Source organism: Melanerpes formicivorus, unplaced genomic scaffold (assembly GCF_026170545.1).
Source record: "Melanerpes formicivorus ecotype bairdi unplaced genomic scaffold, bMelFor1.0.p_v2 SCAF_38, whole genome shotgun sequence".
In the NCBI taxonomy this organism is placed as follows: Eukaryota; Metazoa; Chordata; class Aves; order Piciformes; family Picidae; genus Melanerpes; species Melanerpes formicivorus.
This window is the reverse complement of record NW_027142390.1, coordinates 1,816,476-1,836,894: the sequence shown is the minus strand read 5'-3', so window position 1 is coordinate 1,836,894 and position 20,419 is coordinate 1,816,476. Positions and strand designations below refer to the sequence as shown.

General features: G+C 57.0%; 2 protein-coding genes across 8 annotated transcripts in view; one reads left to right on the top strand and one right to left on the bottom strand.

Annotated features, from left to right (window-relative positions):
- Nucleotides 1-7,186: 7,186 nt before the first annotated feature.
- Nucleotides 7,187-14,060, top strand: LOC137450849 (histone-lysine N-methyltransferase SETMAR). 3 transcript variants are annotated; one of them, XM_068157783.1, is made up of 2 exons: nt 7,187-7,685; nt 10,914-14,060. In XM_068157783.1, the coding sequence occupies exons 1-2, from the start codon at nt 7,620-7,622 to the stop codon at nt 11,703-11,705; spliced, it is 858 nt and encodes a 285-aa protein (XP_068013884.1). In that variant the 5' UTR covers nt 7,187-7,619; the 3' UTR covers nt 11,706-14,060. The 3 variants fall into 3 exon arrangements, 2 of the variants coding, with proteins under 2 accessions (XP_068013884.1, XP_068013883.1); XM_068157782.1 differs by lacking the exon at nt 7,187-7,685 and adding an exon at nt 8,548-8,714; XR_010989664.1 differs by lacking the exons at nt 7,187-7,685; nt 10,914-14,060 and adding exons at nt 8,628-8,714; nt 9,298-9,383.
- Nucleotides 9,410-20,419, bottom strand: part of SUMF1 (sulfatase modifying factor 1) — a 29,665-nt gene continuing 18,655 nt past the window's right edge. Inside the window, exons 6-9 of one of the 5 annotated variants that reach the window (XM_068157776.1) lie at nt 20,026-20,140; nt 18,876-18,989; nt 16,836-16,895; nt 9,410-9,640 (exon numbers count right to left, since the gene is read on the bottom strand). In XM_068157776.1, coding sequence (XP_068013877.1) covers nt 9,410-9,640; nt 16,836-16,895; nt 18,876-18,989; nt 20,026-20,140 — 520 coding nt within the window. Of the gene's footprint in view, nt 9,641-14,057; nt 14,450-16,835; nt 16,896-18,875; nt 18,990-20,025; nt 20,141-20,419 lie in introns of those variants that run through there. The other 4 variants (XM_068157778.1, XM_068157777.1, XM_068157779.1 and 1 more) reach the window with 4 other exon arrangements.

Here is a 20,419-nt window from a genome sequence, read left to right as displayed (position 1 = left end):
AGGGGGAAGGGGCAGAGGGGGAAGGGGCGGTGCCAGCGCGGGGCGGTGCCTGCGGGGGGCGGTGCCTGTCACCTTCCCTCGTCACGTTGGTGCGCGCGTGCTGGTTACCGCCGCTGCGCCGCGCGGCTCCGTCCGGCGGCTCTCTGCGGCGGCTCGGCGCGGGCCGCGCGCTGGGGTGGCGTGCCTGCTCGCGCAGGGCGGGCGGCTCCGCTCCCGCGCTGTGCGCCACGCGCGTACGGCATCGCTGGCGGAAGCATGGCGCGGCCGCAGTTAGTGTGCCCAGCTCTCCGTAGTGAGCTTCCGCTGAGCACTGCATAAAAGCTGCTGCGCTTGGGCTGTGGCAGCGCCTGCAGCAGGAGCAGTGTGGCCAGCAGGAGCAGGGAGGTCACTGTGCCCCTGTGCTCTGCAGTGGTTAGGCTGCACCTTGAGTCCTGTGTCCAGGTCTGGGCCCCTCAGTTTAAGAAGGACATCGAGACACTTGAATCACAGTATCAGTCAGGGTTGGAAGGGACCACAAGGATCAGCCAGTTCCAACCCCCCTGCCATGGGCAGGGACACCCTACAATAGGTCAGGCTGGCCAGAGCCTCATCCAGCCTGGGCTTAAACACCTCCAGGGACAGGGCCCCAACCACCTCCCTGGACAACCCATCCCAGGGCTTCACCACTCTCATGGGGAAGAACTTCCTCCTCACATCCAGCCTGAATCTCCCCACCTCCAGCTTCATTCCATTCCTCCTAGTCCTATCACTCCCTGAGATCCTGAGCAGTCCAGAGAAGGGCAAGGAGGCTGGGGAGAGGCCTTGAGCACAGCCCTGTGAGGAGAGGCTGAGGGGGCTGGGGTTGTTCAGCAAGCTGGGAACTCTGCCGGTCTGCTGCAGGGGAGACCACCAGAAACCACAGGGCAGGAGGCTCTGGATTGTCAGAGCTACAGGGTTTTCCTTCCAGCTCCCCCTCACGTTGAGCAGGGCTGCAGTGCCATCTCTTGACACACGGCTGGATAACAATTAGATCAGTGCAGGATTAAACTGCCAGCAACAAGGCATTAGAAGCTATAAAGCCATATAAACACAGGCCTATTTCTCTTACTGACCATCTCCTGAAGCTCCAGGTGAAGAGCTCAGGCTGTACCCAGTCCACTTCCTTGACTCTCAGTATTTCTATTCAATGTCAGACACACCTGAGACCCAGCTGCTGAGAGCTTCAAGACAGTCTAAAGAGCTTTACTCCTCCATAAAACAGAGAACTCCTTTCTACAGCCAACTTCTGTGAGCAGCTCACAACCACTGTCCTCACTGCAAGATTTCACCACCTTCAACACTAGGTTCAGTTTTGAGCCCTTCACTGCAAGGGCATTGAGGGGCTGGAGCATGTCCAGAGAAGGGCAATGAAGGGTCTGAAGAACAGGGATGCAGAGGAGCAGCTGAGGGAACTGGGGTTGCTCAGCCTGGAGAAGTGGAGGCTGAGGGAAGGCCTCATTGCTTTCTCCAGCCCCCTGAAAGGAGAACATGGGGATAAGGGCTCCTGTCAAGGCTGAACAGCCCCACTGCAGTCAGCCTTTCCCTGCAATATGACTGATCTGGGTGGCCCCAACAGCACACAGAGAGTGACAGCCAGAGGAGAGCCTTCAGCACCGTTTGCAAAGCAGGCAGGACAAAGAGCAGGTGAGGAACAGCTCCTGCAAAGCACCAAAGCTTGCAGCAGGGGCATTTGCCATGATCCCACCTGAGCAATGGGAACAGATGTGCAGCAGCTGAGAGCCAGCCCATCAAACCCATCTGCTTACAGCATGTTATGAAACAGTGACAGGAGCATCATCCCTGGAAACCACAGTGTAGGCTGATGAAGCTGTGAACACTGTGCTGAGACAAACAAGGGCAGAGTCTGCGTAGCCCAGCTGCAGCTCCAGCAGCTTGACCTTTCTGTAGTAAGTGGTCATTTCAGAGAAAACAACCTTTCAGTTCAGCAGGAAAGGGAAAGGAGTCATGGATCCCCTGCTTGCAGTTCATGATGAGACCCCCAGCTCGAATCTAAAGGTCACCCACAATCCCTTTGAAAGCAAGAGTGCTCTTCATTGTTGCCATGCTCCCCAGAACACCCTCAAGAGCAGCTCCACACAGCTGCCTGGCCAAGAAACAGCCTCAGCCTTCCCTTCCCATGGAATGGTTTGGGTTGGAAGGGGCCTTCAAAGCTCATCTAATCCAACCCTCCTGCAGTAAGCTGCAACATCCCCAACTACAGCAGGCTTCTCACAGCCCCATCAAGCCTGACCTTGAATATCTCCAGGGATGGGGCCTCCACCATCCCCTTGGGCAACCTGTTCCAGTGTTCCACCCCCCTCACAGTAAAGAACTTCTTCCTTCCACCTTAGCAGGTGTGCCAAAACTCCCAGGAAGGAGGGTCAGGAAGAATGTTGGCACAACTCATTAATCAGCCAATCTCTGTGATGATATTCTATCAGCATTTGCACCCTGGTGACTGATGCCCTCACTGTGGGGGGCTGGGCCCAGACAAGTCAGTCTCTGCTTCTCCTCCTACAGAAGGTCATTACATGTGATATAGACAGAGGTCTTTTCTGACTTGGGTGGTTGAATTGGGTTGGCTTTTCTTAAATCATTCCTAAACTGGCCCTAGAAATATCCTGACCCCTACCAAGACTCTTCATGGCCATGGCAGCAGGAGCACCAGCTGCAGCCAGTTCATTGTCTGAATTTCTAAGATTAAAAATGAATGTGGACAAGAAAACTTGTTACAGCTTTTAAACCCACTGTGGTGCCAGCTGAACATGAGGAAAAACTTCCCTGTGAGGCTGCTGGAGCCCTGGAGCAGGTGGGTTGGACTGGATGATCTCCAGAGGTCCCTTTCCAACCCCACCATGCTGGCCTTCTGTGAAATCAGTTCCTGGTTTGCCCTCTGAGCAAGCTGGGAGGCAAACAGCTTTCCTGCAGCCAAGTACAGATCTTCTACCTCTTCCTCACTAAGTGACTTCTGTGATGAACCAGAGTGATGCAGCTGCAGCCACGTGGCAAGAGAGAAACAACCACAAATGAAGAAGCACTTCAAGAAGCCAGGAGAAAAGGTGAAAAACCAAGGCCTGACTGAACACCGGTTGCTGTTAAATGCAGTATCTGAAGCATCCCTGTCAGCTGGCAGTTGGTAGATGCTGCCAGCTCAACACTGCTTCTGAGGGAGAGGAAGATGCTCACTCCTGTGCCTGCACTAGAGGGATGAACTATGAAACTGCCTCTGTGCTTCCCCAACCTCTTCAAAACAAGAGAGTCCAATGACATTAAACCAAACTGAAGCTAAATTAAGCACAGAGCAGCTAACTCCCCCAGCAGCTCAGCTGCCTTTCACACAGCAGAGCCTTGCCTCCTTCCCCTTTGCCTGCTCAGCACTGTGGGCTGTGGCATGGAGATGCCACAGAGGTGAGTGGCAAAGGCAGGGCTGATGATGGTCACTGATGCATTCCCAGGAAGTTCACTCCCTGCACAGACTCCCAGCATATCAACTGGGAACTTCTCCTTTAGATTAGGGGCTGGATTTGATTTGTACCTCTGGAATATCTGCTGTGAGATCCTTACCAGAGCCAGACAACACCGTGGGGAACTCTCAATCCATGGGATGCCAGAGCCTGGAAGCACACAGGGAGCTGTTTGTGCTTTTATCCCATCTGGAGCAGTGCTTCAAACACTCACTCACCCAGTTAAGCTCTCTCCAGGGAGGAGACTCAAGCTGGTGCTGAAGATGGGGAATGAAACCTCTGTGATCCCACAGCACAGCTAAGGACTTCCTGGAGACAAGCAGGTTGGCTGCTCTCCCCCTCTCTTCTCTGAGCTGAACAGCTAATTAGTGGGGAAAGCTGCATCATGTCCCTGAGGAAGGTGGTCCCTGGCAAAGAAGCTGCCATGGGGCTCCTTCAGCAGCCCAAGCTGACTTAGGCTGTGCCATGCTAGCAAAGCCTAGAGAACGTGCTCCCAACACTTCACAGAATGGTTGGGCTTGGAAGGGACCTTAAAGACACATCCAGCTCCAACCCCCTGCCGTGGGCAGGGACACCTCCCACTAGCCCAGGTTGCTCAAGGCCTCATCCAACACTTCCAAGGGAGGAGGCATCCACAGGCTCCCTGGGGAACCTGTCCCAGTGTCTCCCCACCCTCACTGTAAGGAATTTCCTCCTAATCTCCAGGCTAAATCTGCCCTCCTCAAGCTTCAGTCATCCCCTCTCATCCTGTCCCTCCAAGCCCAGTGCAGCTGACTGGTACAGCACAGCCTCACTGGCCTGCTCAGGTTCTGGGGATGAGCACTTCCAAGCAGGCAGCCTTACAGCAAAGCAGGCTGAGAGCAGGCTGGAGATGACTTGCAAACATCTTCAAAACATGGCTTTTACACAGAGTGCTGCTGCTGCTGAAGGCCAACAGTGCTGACCTTATCAAACCAGCCCTGCTCCTCCCTTCCCATTCTGCTAGCTGCTGTCTCCACTCCCCTGCAGCAGGAAAGGGCAAGCACAGAGGAGAGCAAATGGCATTCAAACATTTGGTGATAGCAGTTTCAGCTCCTTCCCAGACAGAGAGCAACTCACTGCTGTGTGCATCCCAAAGACTGTAATGGAAAGTTGCTCCTGCAGCAAGACACAAGCTGGGCAGCTCGTTTCTGACCCCTCCCTCAATCCAGTCCCCTGGCTCAGGAAGGGCTGTGGAGGGGAAAGCAGAGTAACCAACATTGCCACCAAGAGGAGGATGACATCTGGACAGATCCTGCCTTCCTGCAAAGCTCTGCACAGAAACTGAACCTTTCTTTGCTCAGTTTCAGCTCTTTCTTCATTCCCTTCTTTTATGCTTTAGCACTCACAGGCATCATTCAAGAGCACCACTCCACAGTGCACATGCACAGAGCCAGCTCTGAAGGACTTAAGGAGAGAAGCTACAAGGGCTTCTGTGCCAGGAACTGTGGCCAGCAGGACGAGGGCAGGGATCACCCCCTTGGACTCAGCACTGGTGAGGCCACACCTTGAATACTGCATTCAGTTTTAGGCCACTCACTACAGGGAGGACACTGAGGGGCTGGAAAAGGTCCAGAGAAGGGCAACAAAGCTGGGGAAGAGTGTGGAGAACAGGGCTGGTGAAGAGCAGCTGAGGGGCCTGGGGGTGTTTAGTATGGAGAAAAGGAGACAGAGAGGAGACCTCAATGCTCTCTGCAGCTCCCTGGGAGGAGGCTGGAGCCAGGTGGGGGTTGTCTCTTCTCCCAAGCAGCAAGTGACGTGATGAGAAGAAACAGCCTCAGGCTGCACCAGGGGAGGTTCAGGCTGGAGGTTAGGAACAATTTCCTGCCCAAAAGGGTTGTCAAGGCCTAGCACAGACTGTCCAGGGCAGTGGCTGAGGCCCCATCCCTGGAGGCTTCTTGAGAAGCTGTGCAGATGTGGTGCTGAGGGACAGGGTTCAGCAGCAGACTCAGTACTGTTGGGTTAATGTTTGGACTTGATGACCCTGGGGGTCTTTCCCAGCCTGGAAAGTTCTACAGTCCCATGATGCTGAGGAGAAATTAGTGACTGAGGACTGCACAGAGATCACACTTGCTGCTTCAGCCCCTGTGCAGCCAGGAGGTCCTGCCTCCTGCCTCCTGCTAGCTGCAGCTGGCAGATGAACTGCTGTCACTTCCACAAGGCTTGCAGAATCAGACCTCCTCTCCTGCCCCCCCTGCTCTGGATCTCACTGAGCTGCACAGCACTCAGAAGGACCAAGAGGCAGGTGGAAATGTGCCAGTTCCTAGCACAGGCAGAAAGAGTTTTGCAGAGACCATTATGCCACAAATGGAGAGAAGGCATCAGAATTAATACCCTGGAAAGGTGATTCAGTGCTAAGCCAGGGGCATGCTGTGTGTACTCCTTCCTTTCAGCTGGGAGGGCATTCTTCATCTTCTTCTTTTGTTTGAACTCCTCAGGTTTCCTTCCAGAAGCAACATTTAGAAAGTTTTAAGCATGAGGCCCTGGAGATAAATTGTGTGTAAAGGTTAGAGGGCAAGACTAGATCTCTGAGTCCAGCAGAAGATGACTTATGGATTGCCCCAGCTGCAGGCAGACTCAGCCACAGAATTTGATGAGGGGAATTGATTTAGTCCCCCAGTGCAAGGCAGGAGTAAAGGCACAGCAATTCCTCCCTTCCACTGCTCCTCCCAAGCCTCCTGCTGGACTGCATGTCAGACTGCATTATTAGTCTATAATCATCCAGTGACTGATTCCCCTGCTGCAGCACAGCCAGTTAACATTTACATTCCTATCTGAATTTCACCTTCATGTTTTCTGTTGTCATAACAACAAGGCAGAAATTATGGGTTGCATTTAAGCCAGAGCCTGGTTGTGGAGCAGCAAGGGAAGATCAGATACTCTTGGGAGACATCCTTCTCAACAAGGCAATAGAAAGAAAGGTGAAACACCACCTCTGTGAAGGCAGAAATTGCTTGAGGAGTGGGAGAGTGCCAACTGCCTGAGGTGCAACGAGTCAGAGAGCGAGGTTCTGCATCTCAGCTGGGCCAGCCCCAGGCACAAATCCAGGCTGGGTGCAGAGTGGGTTGGGGCTAGCTCTGAAGAAAGAGGCTTGGGGGTGTTGGTTGCTGAGCAGCTCCCCAGGAGCCAGCAGGGCCCTCATGCAGCTCAGCAGGCAGCTGTGTGCTGGGCTGCAGCCAGAGGAGTGTGGGCAGCAGGGCAGGAGAGGGGATTCTGCCCCTGGGCTCTGCTCTGCTGAGACCTCACCTCCAATACTGCCTCCAGTTCTGGTGTCCCCAGCAGAAGGACACAGAGCTGCTGGAGCAAGTCCAGAGGAGGCCACAAAGATGCTCCAAGGGCTGGAGCAGCTCTGCTGTGAGCACAGGCTGAGGGAGCTGGGGGTGTTCAGCATGGAGAAGAGAAGACTCCAGGGGAGCCTTAGAGCTGCCTGCCAGGAGCTGAAGGGATCCTGCAGGAAGGCTGCAGAGAGACTTTTGCTGAGGGTGTCTGGAGACAGGGCAAGGGGGAATGGTTTGGAGCTGAGGCAGAGCAGGGTTAGACTGGAGCTGAGGAAGAAGTTCTTCAGTACAAGGGTGCTGAGACTCTGGCACAGGCTGCCCAGGGAGGCTGTGGCTGCCTCCTCCCTGGGGGTGTTCAAGGCCAAGTTGGGTGAGGCCTTGAGCTGCTGAGCCTAGTTGAGAGGGGTCCCTGCCCATGGTGGGCAGGTTGGAGGAGATGACCTCTGAGGTCCCTTGCAACCTGAGCCATTCTGTAATGAACAGCCCAGAATCATCAGGCTGAACACTTTGTAATCTCCTAAGGAAGCATTGCTTGGCAAAACAAGAAGCAAATAACCTAACCCCCAACTGAAGCCATTTTTATCACTGCCAAATCCTTTCCTGAGGCCAAGGCTGCAGACCAAGATGTTCTGTGTGACAAGAACTGGAAGGACTCCTTCCCCAGTCCATCACTCCTGACCCAGCACTCACTGCAGATACAACTGATTGCTCCTGACTGGCTCTCCATCAGCTTCTGTGCCTTTCCAGCTGCCTTGCATTCCAACAGCTCTTGGGAGAGATGACCCAGCAAGATGGAACCTGATTAAGGCTACAGTGTCAGAGTGCACCAAGTTCATTTCCCATGCAGCACAGCTGCCTCTGCCTGCTCAGCTTGATGGCTGGGGAGATCACCACAGCCTCAGCCAAGGTGAGTCTGGACCCTTCCATGTCTGCACTGCTTTGGGGATCACACTGCCTGCAGATATGAGTGAGGCTCTTGCTGCAAGCTTGTGTGCTTGGAGCCAGCTTGAATGGGTGCAGCACAACCACAGAACCGACAGCAGAGCACTCTGAAGAGCCACTCCAACCACAGGATGTACTCCCACAAGCAATGAGCAATCAAGAGCAGGAATCCAAGTGTTTAAAAAAGAAGCCAAAACTGCAGACAGTTTCCTGAGCCCATGTTCTGTGGGGTGTAGGGATGGGGAAAGACACAGAGCATTCCAGAAGTGAGAGGGACTGTGGGGGAAGGGATGAGAAGGAAAAGCAAGCAGAAAATCCCACAGAATGGCACAGCTTGGAAGGGAACCCAGAGATCCTCTGGTCCCAACCTCCCTGCCATGGGCAGAGACACCATCCACTAGCCCAAGATGCTCATCCAGCCTGGCCTTGAGCACCCTCAGGCAGGAGGCAGCCACAGCCTCCTTGGGCAGCCTGGGCCAGAGTCTCAGCACCCTCCTACTGCAGAACTTCTTCCTCAGCTCCCAGTCCCAACCCTGCTCTGCCTCAGCTCCAAACCCTTCCCCCTTGCCCTGTCTGCAGACACCCTCAGCAAAAGTCTCTCTGCAGCCTCAGGGGAGGAGCAGAGCCCAGCCCCGCCCCGCCGGCCGCCCCGCCCCGCCCCGCCGGCCGCCCCGCCCCGCCCCGCCGGCCGCCCCGCCCCGCCCCGCCCCGCGGGAGCCTCGCCGGGAAACACACACAAGATGGCGGCGCCCCACCAGCGCGCGGCGAGCGCCGCCGCCCGCGCAGCCGCCTCGACACCGCGCGTGCGCAGCCGCGCGCAGCGCGTCACCCCCTCCGCTCGGCCAGTCGGAGAGAGACTTCGGCCCCGACAGCCAATCGCCGCCGGGCAGGGGGCGGGGCTGAAGCTATGGCGGCCGGCGCTGACCTGAGCCGGGGCTTGGAGCCGGTGGCTGTGGCAGTGGCACCGCCCGGGGAGGCCCCTCCGGCCTTTCAGGTAGGGGCTGCGGGGGAGGGAGGGAGGCCGGGGGAAGGAGAAGGGGGAAAAACTGTCAGTGCTGCCTGACCACCTCAGGCGGCTCGTTTCCCTCAGGCCGTCAGAGGGTCCCGGTCCCCTCCGGCGGCCCGCTTCACCTCAAGGGACCCAGAGTGCCCCGGTCCCCTCAGACGGGCCGTTCACCCCAGGCGGCCCAGAGGGCCCCGGTCCCCTCAGAGGGGCTGTCCGGGACCCCGGCAGCCGCAGCGCCCCCGCGATGCAGCAGGAGGGTTGTGGCTCTCGTTGCCCCCCCACAGCCAGCCTCTCGCCCTGGGCTCTCCCTGCCTGGCGCACTTCAGGGACACAGAGCCAATGCTGCTCTCCGCCTGTGGCCCTTCGGAGGCTTCAGGCAGGCAGCTCAGGCACCGCCTCGCAGGAGTGCTGCAGGGTTAGCAGCGGCTGTGGGGCGAGGCTGGGCCGGGAGCGAGAACCTGGCAGCCTTGGCACTCGTTTTCCTCTGCACAGCCCTCCGGAGTGGCTGACAAGGAGACACAAACACAGGAGGGGACTTCAACCTTTATTTCTCCCGCCCCTACTTTCTCAGGCATAACCCAGATGTGGACACTCTGTGGATTACAACCATAAAATGCTTTGGTTGGAAAGGACCTCCAAGGCCATGGAGCCCAGCCCCAGTCAGCCTGACACCAGCCTGGCCATTAAACCGTGCCCCAAAGGGCCGTGCCCCGCAGGGCCGTGCCCACGTGTCTCCTGAACACATCCAGGGATGGAGACTCCACCTCCAGCTCCTGGCACTCCACCTGCCTGCCTGCAGGGACACTGAGAGTCTTTAGAAAACACAATGGCGAAATTCCAGGGAGGCTGAGGGGTGTAAATAAAGACCTGCTCCGAGCAGCCCCTGGGTTCCTCTGCTGGGTGCTGTGCTGGTGCTTAGGAGAAATAAGAGCGTTGGTATCAGTGAAGAGGAGCAGATGGGAAGAGAGAAGGGAGGTGGAGGTGGGTTCAGAGTAAAGGCAGAGGGCTGGGGAAGCTGGTGTGTGTGTGAAGGGAGCTTGAGAATGGAGTGGCATCTTTGGCAGCAGCCAGCAGCCTGGGGAATGCCTGGGTTTAGTAACACTTACTCCAGGCTTCTAAATAAAGCTTTGCAGGCTGGCTGCTGAGAAGTGAAGAGACACACAGGGCTGGCTAGCTGCATTCACGTTTGGACTTCCAGCTTCAGCAAGGCTCCCAGCAGCTTTTGTGTCGTGGCAGGCTGGGGTTTGGCAATCGTTCACCTGCTGGGGCACTGGAGTCCTCCTGAGAGGCACAGAATGGCTCAGGCTGGGAGGGACCTCAGAGAGCATCCACTCCAACGCCCTGCCATGCCCAGGGACACCTCTCAGCAAGACTCAGCTGCTCAAGGCCTCATCCAGCCTGGCCTTGAACACTCAGGGAGGAGGCAGCCACAGCCTCCCTGGGCAGCCAGAATCTCAGCACCTTGTACTAAAGAACTTCCTCCTCAGCTCCAGGCTAACCCTGCTCTGCCTCAGCTCCAGGCTAATCCTGCTCTGCCTCAGCTCCAGGCTAACCCTGCTCTGCCTCAGCTCCAAACCCTTCCCCTTGTGCTGCCTTGCCCCCTTATGAAAAGCTTTGGGTTTGCTTTGCTAAGGAATGAGTCTGGCTGCCAGCCTCCTTGGGAGAACTGAGCTCACAGAGCAGCAAGTGTTTTCCCAGCTCTAAGGAAGATCTGCTCTCTGTTCTTTAAGATGTTAGACCTCCAGTTAGGAGGAGGGTAAGGGAAATTGATCTGCAGAGTTAGACTGGAGATGAGGAAGTTGTTCTTGAGAGTGAGGGTGGGGAGACTCTGGCAGAGGCTGCCCAGGGAGGCTGTGGATGTCCCTTCCCTGGAGGGGTTCAAGGCCAGGCTGCCTGAGCAACCTGGGCTGCTGGGAGCTGTCCCTGCCTCTGGCAGGGGGATTGGAACTGGATGGTCTTTAAGGTCCTTCCCAACCCAGCCCATTCTCTGGAGCTATCAGTCTATGTTCATACAGAGCTGCCCACTGCCTGGGGGAGTGCAGGAAAGGGAGCTGGGTCTGTGCATGCTGTGCCCAGCCCAACCCCTCTGATTCCACAGCTCAGTCACTGCCAGGCAGCAGCTTCCCACCGCTCTGACTGGAAAGAAGCCTTGAGTATGACATGGACTGGACTCTTGTTCTCTTGCAGTACAGCCCAGACAGCGTGGCTGGAGCAGATGGAGAGGTTGACCCCACTGAAGTCAGCTTCCCAGGCTGCTCCTGCCCGAGCGGCTCCTGCCTGCCCCCCGCCTGCTCCTGCCTCCGCCACGGCGCCAACTACAGCGACTCCCGCCTCAGGGCTGCGCAGGAGGGCTCCTCCGGGCCTGTCTTCGAGTGCAATGCCCTGTGCCGGTGTGGGGAGTCCTGCCAGAACAGGCTGGTGCAGAGGGGCTTGCAGCTCAGGCTGGAGGTGTTCCGGACGGAGAGGAAGGGGTGGGGCCTGCGCACGCTGCAGCACATCGCCCAGGGCAGCTTCGTCTGCGAGTACGCTGGGGAGGTCCTGGGCTTTCAGGAGGCATGCAGGAGAGTTCAGGCCCAGACACCACAGGACTCCAACTACCTCATAGTGGTGAGGGAGCACCTCCACAGTGGGGGGGTCCTGGAGACGTTTGTGGACCCCAGCCAGGTGGGGAACGTGGGCAGGTTCCTGAACCACTCCTGCGAGCCCAATCTGTTCATGGTGCCCGTTCGAGTCGACTCCATGGTGCCCAGGCTGGCCCTCTTTGCAGCCACTGAGATTGCTGCTGGAGAGGAGCTTTCCTATGATTATTCTGGGAGATTCCATAATCCACCAAGCTCTGACAGAGAACAGAAACCTTCAGGGGAAGCTGAGGGCCCGAGGAAGCCTTGCTACTGTGGCTCCCCTACCTGTGCTTCCTTCTTGCCTTGGGACAGCTCCCTCTTCCCCACGCCAGAGCCCTGCCCAGGGAGCTCTCCCTAGCTCCTCAGCCCTGTTCTCTGGCTGTTCAATAAAACTCTGACTCTGGATTCCAGCAAGGAAGCACCTTTGGTTTTGAGAAGCAGCTGAAAGGAGTTTCTGAGGAGAATTTCTTGTACCATGCATTGTTTGCTCTGTACAGGTTTGACCTCGAACTGTCTCCTAAGCTTTCACCAAACACACAGCAAGCAGAAGGCCCTGGGGGGAGGTGCTGCTCTGCAGGGCACTGGCAAGTCGTTCTTCATGGAAAAGACAACTTGATTTGGACCTGAAAGACTAACCTGATAGTGACAGGGGACAAAGGAGATGGTGCTGCTCTTTGTTAAGCAAAGCCTGACCTTGTCTGTACCTGTACTTGATCAGCTTCAGTGGCAGAGTTCATGCATGGCCTTCATGCTTCTGCTGCTGAGAAGAATCCCAGCATGGTGGAGGGGGGAAGGGAGCTCTGGAGCTCACCCAGTCCAACCCCCTGCTCCAGCAGGGCTCCCACAGCAGCTTGCCCAGCAGCACAGTGCCATGGGGGGTGGGGGAGGGAAGCTCTCCACACCAGGAGACTCCACAACCTCTCTGGGCAGCCTGCTCCAGGCCTCCAGCAGCCTCACACAGAAGTTTCTCCTCCTGTGGAATTCCCATGAGGCTGTGCTGTTAAAGGTTATGTGATTGTTGCTAGGGGTGGTCACTGAGGTCACGTCTGTCAGTTCACAAAGCATGCAGAGGCTTTCAGCTGCTTGGCAAAAGCAGTTCACAAGCTGTTACCCTCACTCCTGGCCTGAGCAAGGGTGCCTTCTTCTACAGGAGAGCCTCTCCAGGTCTGCATGCTGCACTGGATACCAGAACACCACCAGGCTTGGGAGGACTTCTGTCCTATCCAGAGCCTGATCTGGTTTTCTTCCCTCAGAGGGCACTGTGCCAGCCACCAGCAGCATGCAGGGCTGGGGGTGGATGACTCCCTCGACTTCCTCTTTCCCTCCTGGAAAAAGTTTCCCCCCTAGCTGGACAGCACCTGCATTCCTGCTCCTCAGGACGAGATAGGTTTGCAGGCTGACAGCAGGGTGTTACCTTCCTGTCAGCACTGTGCACTTGGCATCGTTTGGAGTAGCTAAGGAAGTGGAGAATCAAACAAAGCAACCCCAAAACACAACCCCCCAAAGACCAGGAGTGGTATCTGGTGCTTGCATCTCCAGCCTTGAAGCAGAGAACACAGCTCAGCCTCTGTCTCTGCAATCCTACCCTCAACACTCCCAGCCAACAGAGGCTGGTTCCAGCCCCTGCTCTGGTGTCAGACACCTGCCTAGGACAGGATTCCAAGCATGGAGCAACAAGAGAGCTTTGTGCTACTGCAAGCAGCCAGCCCTTGAAAGGCCTCTCAAGGACATGAAATGTGTTGTCACCAAGTTCTAAAGCATGAGGGCAACCCCAGAATCCCAGGTGGAGAGGGCTGGAAGGGGCCTCTAGAAATCATCCAGTCCCAGCCCCTGCTAAAGCAGGGCACCCACAGCTGCTTGCTGTCCAGGGGGGGTTGGAAGCTCTCCACACCAGGAGACTGCACAACCTCTCTGGGCAGCCTGCTCCAGGCCTCCAGCACCCTCACAACAAACAACTTTCTCCTCCTGCTCAGGTGGAGCCTCCTGGGTTGCAGTTTGTGCCTCTGGCCCTTTGTCCTGTCCCTGGGCACCACTGAGCAGGGTCTGGCCCCAGCCTCTTGCCCCCCACCCTTTAGCCAGGATTCTGTCATTCCCATTTCCCTTCCCCCTTGCTCAGATGCCCTCCTTTCAAAACAATGTAATACAAAGACCCAACTTAAATGAGTTCCAAAGTTTGCCTTGGTAGGCCTCAGGACTCGCAGGTCCCTGTGCCAGCTTCTCCCTCGAGCCATCCTGAGAGCCTTTGGTTACCTTCAGTTCCTTGTGATGCTTTCTTTCCAGCTTTGCCAGCACCCAAATGAAGCCAAGAGCACAGCCATGGGGTTGTCACTGTTCCACCCTCAGGGAAGTGCAGCAGCAAGAAATGCTTGCAGTGTATTGCACGTTGTGCAGCACTTCTGACCATGATCCCCCTGGGGATTATCTCCCCTCGGGTGCAGAAGGCTCCTTCTGGAGCAGCAGGTGTCTCACCACAGCAGAAAATCATTTCTGGGCCTGATTTTCCCTGCAGCAGGAATGTCACAGAGGTGCTGCACTCCCTGCCTGCCTGGACAGCTGTCAGCCAGTCCTCACTCTCGACTCCGTCAGTCTGCCTAGGATTAACTGCCTCAGATGTACTGCAGAGCTCTGCAGCCCCTGAGCTCCCTGGGGAAATCCACCCCATGGGCAAATTTGTTTGTGATTTCCTTCAAAATAAACACTGTTCCATAAATAACTTTCCTAAAGGAGCTATTAATGAACCTTTCCCCACACACTCAGCTCAGCTCAGTGCTAGGTCACTGCAGGCTCCCCTGGCTCCAAGCAGTGGGATGCAGCAGGGGAGGGTTTGGTCAGGATGAGGTCCAGGCCTGGCTGCCCAGCGACAGGCCCGAGGAGGTGCTCCAAGCCAGGCTGAGCCGTGCTGCCTTATGCTGCCTTGTGTTCCCCTCAGCAGGAGGTTTGAGCCCTGAGGTGGCATGGAGCCCTGCAGCCCTCGGTGTGGCAGCCAGCTGCTCAGGGCAGCTCTGGGGGGGAGTCTGCTGCGCAGCGGAAGCCCAGGTTGGAGGCAGAGCTGTCCGGAGTGTTCTGGCTGCGGGCGGCGCAGCGGTACCGGTAGCAGTAGGCCTGGGGAGAGAGGGAGGAGAGCTCAGCACAAGCAGCACAGCTGCTGCCTCCTCACCTGCATACCAGGCCTTGGGTTGGAGGCACCTTAAAGCTCATCCACCTCCAACCCCCTGCCGTGGGCAGGGACCCCTCCCACCAGCCCAGGCTGCTCAAGGCCTCATCCAGCCTGGTCCTGAACACCTCCAGAGAAGGGTCACATCCACAGCCTGTGCCAGGGTCTCCCTACCCTCACTCAAGAATTTCTTCCTCGTCTCCAGTCTGGATCTGCCCTCTTCCAGCTGAAAGCCATTGCCCCTTCTCCTGTTACTGCAAGCCCTTCTCAAAAGTCCTCTCCTGGCTTTCCTGGAGCCCCCTTCAGGTACTGGAAGGTTGCTCTGAGGTCTCCCTGGAGCCTTAGCCAAAAGATTGTTGGGTTAATTGGGCAAAACATTTCCAACACTTGGACAGCTGCATGAGCAGATCAAAATCACTGCTAGGAACAAGGGAAATCTCTGCAGACCCTTCCCCAGCTTCGCTGCCCTCCTCTGGACCTGCCCCAGCCCCTCAATGTCCTCCTCGGAGCGAGGGCCCCAACACTGGGCCCAGGACTCAAGATGTGGCCTCCCCAGTGCCCAGTACAAGGGGACAATCACTTCCTTGGTTCTGCTGGCCATGCCACTGTTGATCCAGGCCAGGATTCTGGTGGCCTTCTTGGCCACCTAGGCACTGCTGGCTCCTGTTCAGCTCCTGTCACCCAGCACCCTCAGGGCCTTTCCTGCTGGGCAGTTTCCAGCCACTCCACCCCAGGCCTGGAGTCTTCCCAGGCTTGTGGTGACCCAAGGGCAGGACCTGGCATTTGGCCTGGTTGAGCCTCATCCCCTGACCTTGGCCCATTGATCCAGCCTGTCCAGATGCCTCTGCAGAGCCTCCCTAAGCTGCAGCAGACCAACACTCCCTTGAATTCTCTGGAAAACAGAAGGCTCTGAGCCTACCTGCAAAAGGTGGAACCTTCAGCCTCAGCCAGCTGAGAGAGGGCACCCAGCAGCTGATCAGAGTCTGACCAGGCTGAAGCACCCAGTGAAGAGCCCTTGCACTAGCAGTGGGGTTTGTCTGGCTCCACAGCCCAGTTTGATCACCTAGAAAAGAGACTAGGGCAGCCCAGAATCTTCCCAAGCCTTCCAAATGGGTCACATCATTCACTGCTGAACAAGAGCCTATTCCACTCTTAATTGAATCTGAAGTGCTAATTAGCATCTGACATTGATTTCACCTAAGAAGGGAATCAGTGGAGGGAATGGGCTCTCACTGTCAGAACTTTCATCCCATTAGGAGGATGGTTTGGCAGCTGCAGGCTCTGGAAGGCCAAGCTCTGATGGGGAGCAGCCCTGCAAGCAGCACACACAGCCCCCCCAAAGCTGTGGCTGCTGCACCCTGGGGCTGGCCACACTTTGAGGAGGAACTTCACAGCTGCTGGCAGGCAGCTTGAGAGACTCACCTCCCAGCAGTCATTCTGCACACACCTGAGCTCCTTCCTAAGCCCCATCCACATTGTCTGTCCCTTCAAGTGGCACTCAAGCACACAGGGACAATGGAATTGGAGGCACACAGCAGCTTCACTTCAGCAGCCCAAACCCCACACTGAGTGAAGAGCACTTTCTGTGCCTGAATTCTGAGCCAAGCAGAGAGAGACCTTCACAGGCTTGAGAGGTGAGCCAAGGCCAGCCTCATGATGCTCAACAGGGCCAAGTGCAAGGTCCTGCACCTGTGCCAGGACAACTCCAAGCACAAATCCAGGCTGGGCAGAGAATGGATAGAGAGGAGGCAGACTTGGGGGTGCTGGCTGATGAGAAGCTCAGCATGAGCTGGCAATGTGCAGTCACAGCCCAGAGGCAAACCATTTCCTGGGCTGGTTCCTAGCAGCAGGGGCAGCAGAAGGGAGGGGATTCTGCTCCACTGAGACTCCCCCTGCAGTGCTGGGGCAGCTCTGGAGTCCTCAGCACAGACAGGGACCTGGTGGAGCAGGGCCAGAGGAGGCCACAGCAATGCTGGGAGGGCTGGAAGCCCTCAGCACTGGAACAGGTTGCCCAGAGAAGCTGTGGAGGCTGCAAGCCTGGCAATGTTCAAAGCCAGGTTGGATGAGGCCTTGAGCAAGCTGGGCTAGCAGGAGGTGTCCCTGCCCATGGCAGAGGGGTTGCAACTGGACTGTCCTTAAGATCCTCTCTAACCCAAACCATTCTGTGAGTCTGTGAAGAAGAACTCCTTAGCAGCAGCAGTTATTGCTGCTCTTTAAATCCATCACCAAGCCTCCAGGCTGCCAGGAAGCTCTGTCAGGAGATCATTTCATTGGCAAGTGAGGGACAGCCAGAGGAATGAGGAGTATGAAATCCCAGAGGCCTGTGAACATTACCTTGTGGCACATGTAGGACCCTCCCTTCTTCACTCTGTCTGTCCCTGATGCAGGTCCTTTCTGTGGAGCAGAGCACAGTGTCAGTGCTTAAAGGACAGCAACAGGGGTGAAGGCAACAAGCTGCAAGAACAGAGAGATGCCTAAGCATTCCCTAAACACTCCAAGAGAACATCTCAGCTGTGTCTGCTGAAACCCTGCTGCTGGGAAAGGCCTGCAGGCAGCTCAGGGGATCTGCTGCAAACACTGGAGCTGATGCCCTTGGGAAGCATCTGATAACCACAGAAGTGGTTTGGTTGGAAGAGACCTCTAAGATCACCAAAGATCCAACCATCAGCCCAAGACCACCATCTGTGGCACTGAGTGCATCCACTGGTTCTGACTGCCTGGGCACTCCACAGCAGGAAGAAGTTCTTGCCAGTGAGGGTGGCAAGGCTGCCCAGGGAGGCTGTGGCTGTCCCCTCCCTGGAGGTGTTCAGGGCCAGGCTGGATGAGGCCTGGAGCAGCCTGGGCTGGTGGAGGTGTCCCTGCCCACGGCAGGGGGCTGGAGCTGGCTGAGCTTTGAGCTCCCTTCCAACCCAACCCATTCAGAGAATCCATGACCTCAGCAGCTCACCACACTGACACTGCAGCAGCTTTTCCCAGAGCTGACTGCACTGAACAGCCTCCAAACAGAGAGGGCAAACCACACCCACAGGCAGCCTCTGCTGCCTCCAGGCCAGGCTGCCCCTCCCCAGGACACACTCCCTCCACTTCCTGGGCCTCTGGGAACTCTTCACAACACCTGCACTCCAAGACAAGCCTCTAGCAAGCACTAGCAACTGAGGCAGCCTGCTAATCTCATTTGAAGGGAAGCCAGGGGAGAGGCAGCCAGGAGAAGAGAGACCTAAAAAAGCTACAGAAGACAAAGCAGAGAACAATGGGGCTCCAGAGCAGGACTTCCCAGGCCAACCTTCCAGTGCTGAGCTGCAATCTCTGCTGTTAGCTCCAAAGGAGCTTCTGTAAACTCCAGTTGAGGATGAGAAGCTTTATTGCCCTGCTCTGAGACTCCTGGATGTTTGAGCAGTTACCCAGGGACAACAAAACAGAGAAATCTGTGAGAGCCAGAAGAGCTTCTGCAGATTGCCACTGGCAGCTACAAATCCCCTGCCAGGCAGGAACTGAGCACTGAAAGGTGTTTGGTAACAAAACCCAAGTGAAACCCAGCCCCACTTGGGCTGTGGAGCAGGACTGCAGCACTCACTACCAACCCCTTCCTTTTCCTGCTCAAAACTCTCTCCTCTGCTTTGGAAAAGCCTTGCTTGGTGCACTGTGATCCCAGTTGGAAGGGCTCAGCTGCTGAGCAGCTGTGCAGGCCTGTCCCCCTCAGCCAGGGAGCCCTGTGCCCCCCCCTCAGCCAGGGAGCCCTGACTCCCCCTCAGCCAGGGAGCCCTGTGCCCCCCCCTCAGCCAGGGAGCCCCTGTCCCCCCCCCCCCTCAGCCAGGGAGCCCTGTGATCCCCCCCCCCTCAGCCAGGGAGCCCTGCACCCCACCCCCCCCACCCCCCCCCCAGCCAGGGAGCCCTGACTCCCCCTCAGCCAGGGAGCCCCTGTGCCCCCCCCCCCCAGCCAGGGAGCCCTGTCCCCCCCCTCAGCCAGGGAGCCCTGTCCCCCCCCTCAGCCAGGGAGCCCTGTGCCCCCCCCCCCTCAGCCAGGGAGCCCTGTGCCCCCCCTCAGCCAGGGAGCCCTGTGCCCCCCCCCTCAGCCAGGGAGCCCTGTGCCCCCCCCCCTCAGCCAGGGAGCCCTGTGCCCCCCCCCCCCCCCCAGCCAGGGAGCCCTGACCCCCCCCCTCAGCCAGGGAGCCCTGACCCCCCCCTCAGCCAGGGAGCCCTGACCCCCAGCACTTCTCCAAGGTGTAGATGAGCTGGGGGGTGACAGCTGCACTGCAGCAGAGCACAGCCCAGCCAGAGCCAAGAGGGGCAAAGCACAGGCTGTCCCCAACAGCAGCCAGAGCAGAGCAGCAGGAGGCAGCTCCCTGCTTCATGTGACACCAGTGAAACACTCACAGGGTTGTGAAGCTCCTGTGTGGAATGATGGACAGCCCACCAGTCTGATGTCCACTCCCAGGCATTCCCCACGATGTTGTACAGGCCATAGCCGTTGGGAGGAAAGGCAGTGACCTGCAGGAGACAGGCAGCACAAGGGGCAGTCCTCTGAGCCACCCCCAGGAAGCCAGGGGGTCAGCCCTAAAGCCCAGGCTGCTGGAGGTCCACTTCTGCTCCCCAGCAGCTTCTGCCTTCGTGCCTCAAAAGCAGACAGCAAAGGAGAAGTGCAGAGCTGCCAGCCTGCCCATGCTGCATTGCAACACTGGCATGCAAGCAAGAGCTGCCCTCAGAGAATGGGTTGGGTTGGAAGGGACCTCCCAAGGTCACCCAGCCCAAGCTCCCTGCAGTCAGCAGGGAATTCTCCCTCCAGGCTCTCAGCACCACCTTTCCATTGTGGCACACAGCATCTTCCTCCTGGCTCTGGAAGCCACAGACCTGCACCCAGCATTCATGACCTGATCTCCATGGCCATGCCCAAAGCTTCCAGACTCCTCTTCCCACTAAAAGAAAACCAAGAGGCCTTGGGCTGGTGGGAGCCCATGGCAGGGGGCTGGAACTGGCTGATCTTGGAGGTCCCTTCCAAGCTAACCCATTCTGGGAATCTAGGAAGGCTGGCCATCAACCCCTGCAGATCTCTCTGCTGAGGAAACCTTTGGGACTTCCTTTAATCACCCATTAGTAATTCACTCACACTCTTGCCTGCCTTTAAATCCCTCTGCATGCCTGCCACAGTGGACAGAGCCAACCTTCCCCAGAGGCACAGCTCTGTTCCTTTCTGAACTGTTGCACATTTGTTGTGCCCTGGGAGCAGTGACACAAACAACCAAGAGCTCAAAAACTCTGCTGGCAAAAAGTGCAGACAAAGTTCTTCAGCTCCTGACTCAAAAGGGCCTGGAGAAGGGGGAAAGAGGTCAGCCAGAGAGGAGCTAGGAGCTCAGGTGACTGCACTCATTACTTAGCAATTAGCTTTTGAAAGCAGTCCCTTGCTAATCCTCCAGCCTGAAGTTGTACCTTTAAAAACCTCCATGTGGAAGAGCAGAGGGATGGAAACCAGCAGGACCTCAGCCAGAGGAAGAGTTAAGTTGGTTAACTGACTCTCAGACCCACTTACAGGTGCAGTCCCTTTGTAGCCATCTTCTGCAGTGTTGTTGGTTGGGAACACTCCCTGCCAGATGTTGGCATAGTGTTGACCTTTTGGCTGAAGCTTGTTGCCCCATGGGAAAAGCCTGCCCAGAGACACAGAAGAGCAGCTCCCAAACATCCAAACAAAGTGAGACACTTCCCCCACACCACCCCTTCTCCTCTCCTCACAGAACCCCAGCATGGTTGGGGGGCTGGAAGAGAGCTCTGGAACTCACCCAGCCCAAGCCCCCTGCTCCAGCAGGGCTCCCACAGCACCCTGCCCAGCAGCACAGTGCCCAGGGGGGGTTGGAAGCTCTCCACACCAGGAGACTCCACAACCTCTCTGGGCAGCCTGCTCCAGGCCTCCAGCACCCTCACAACAA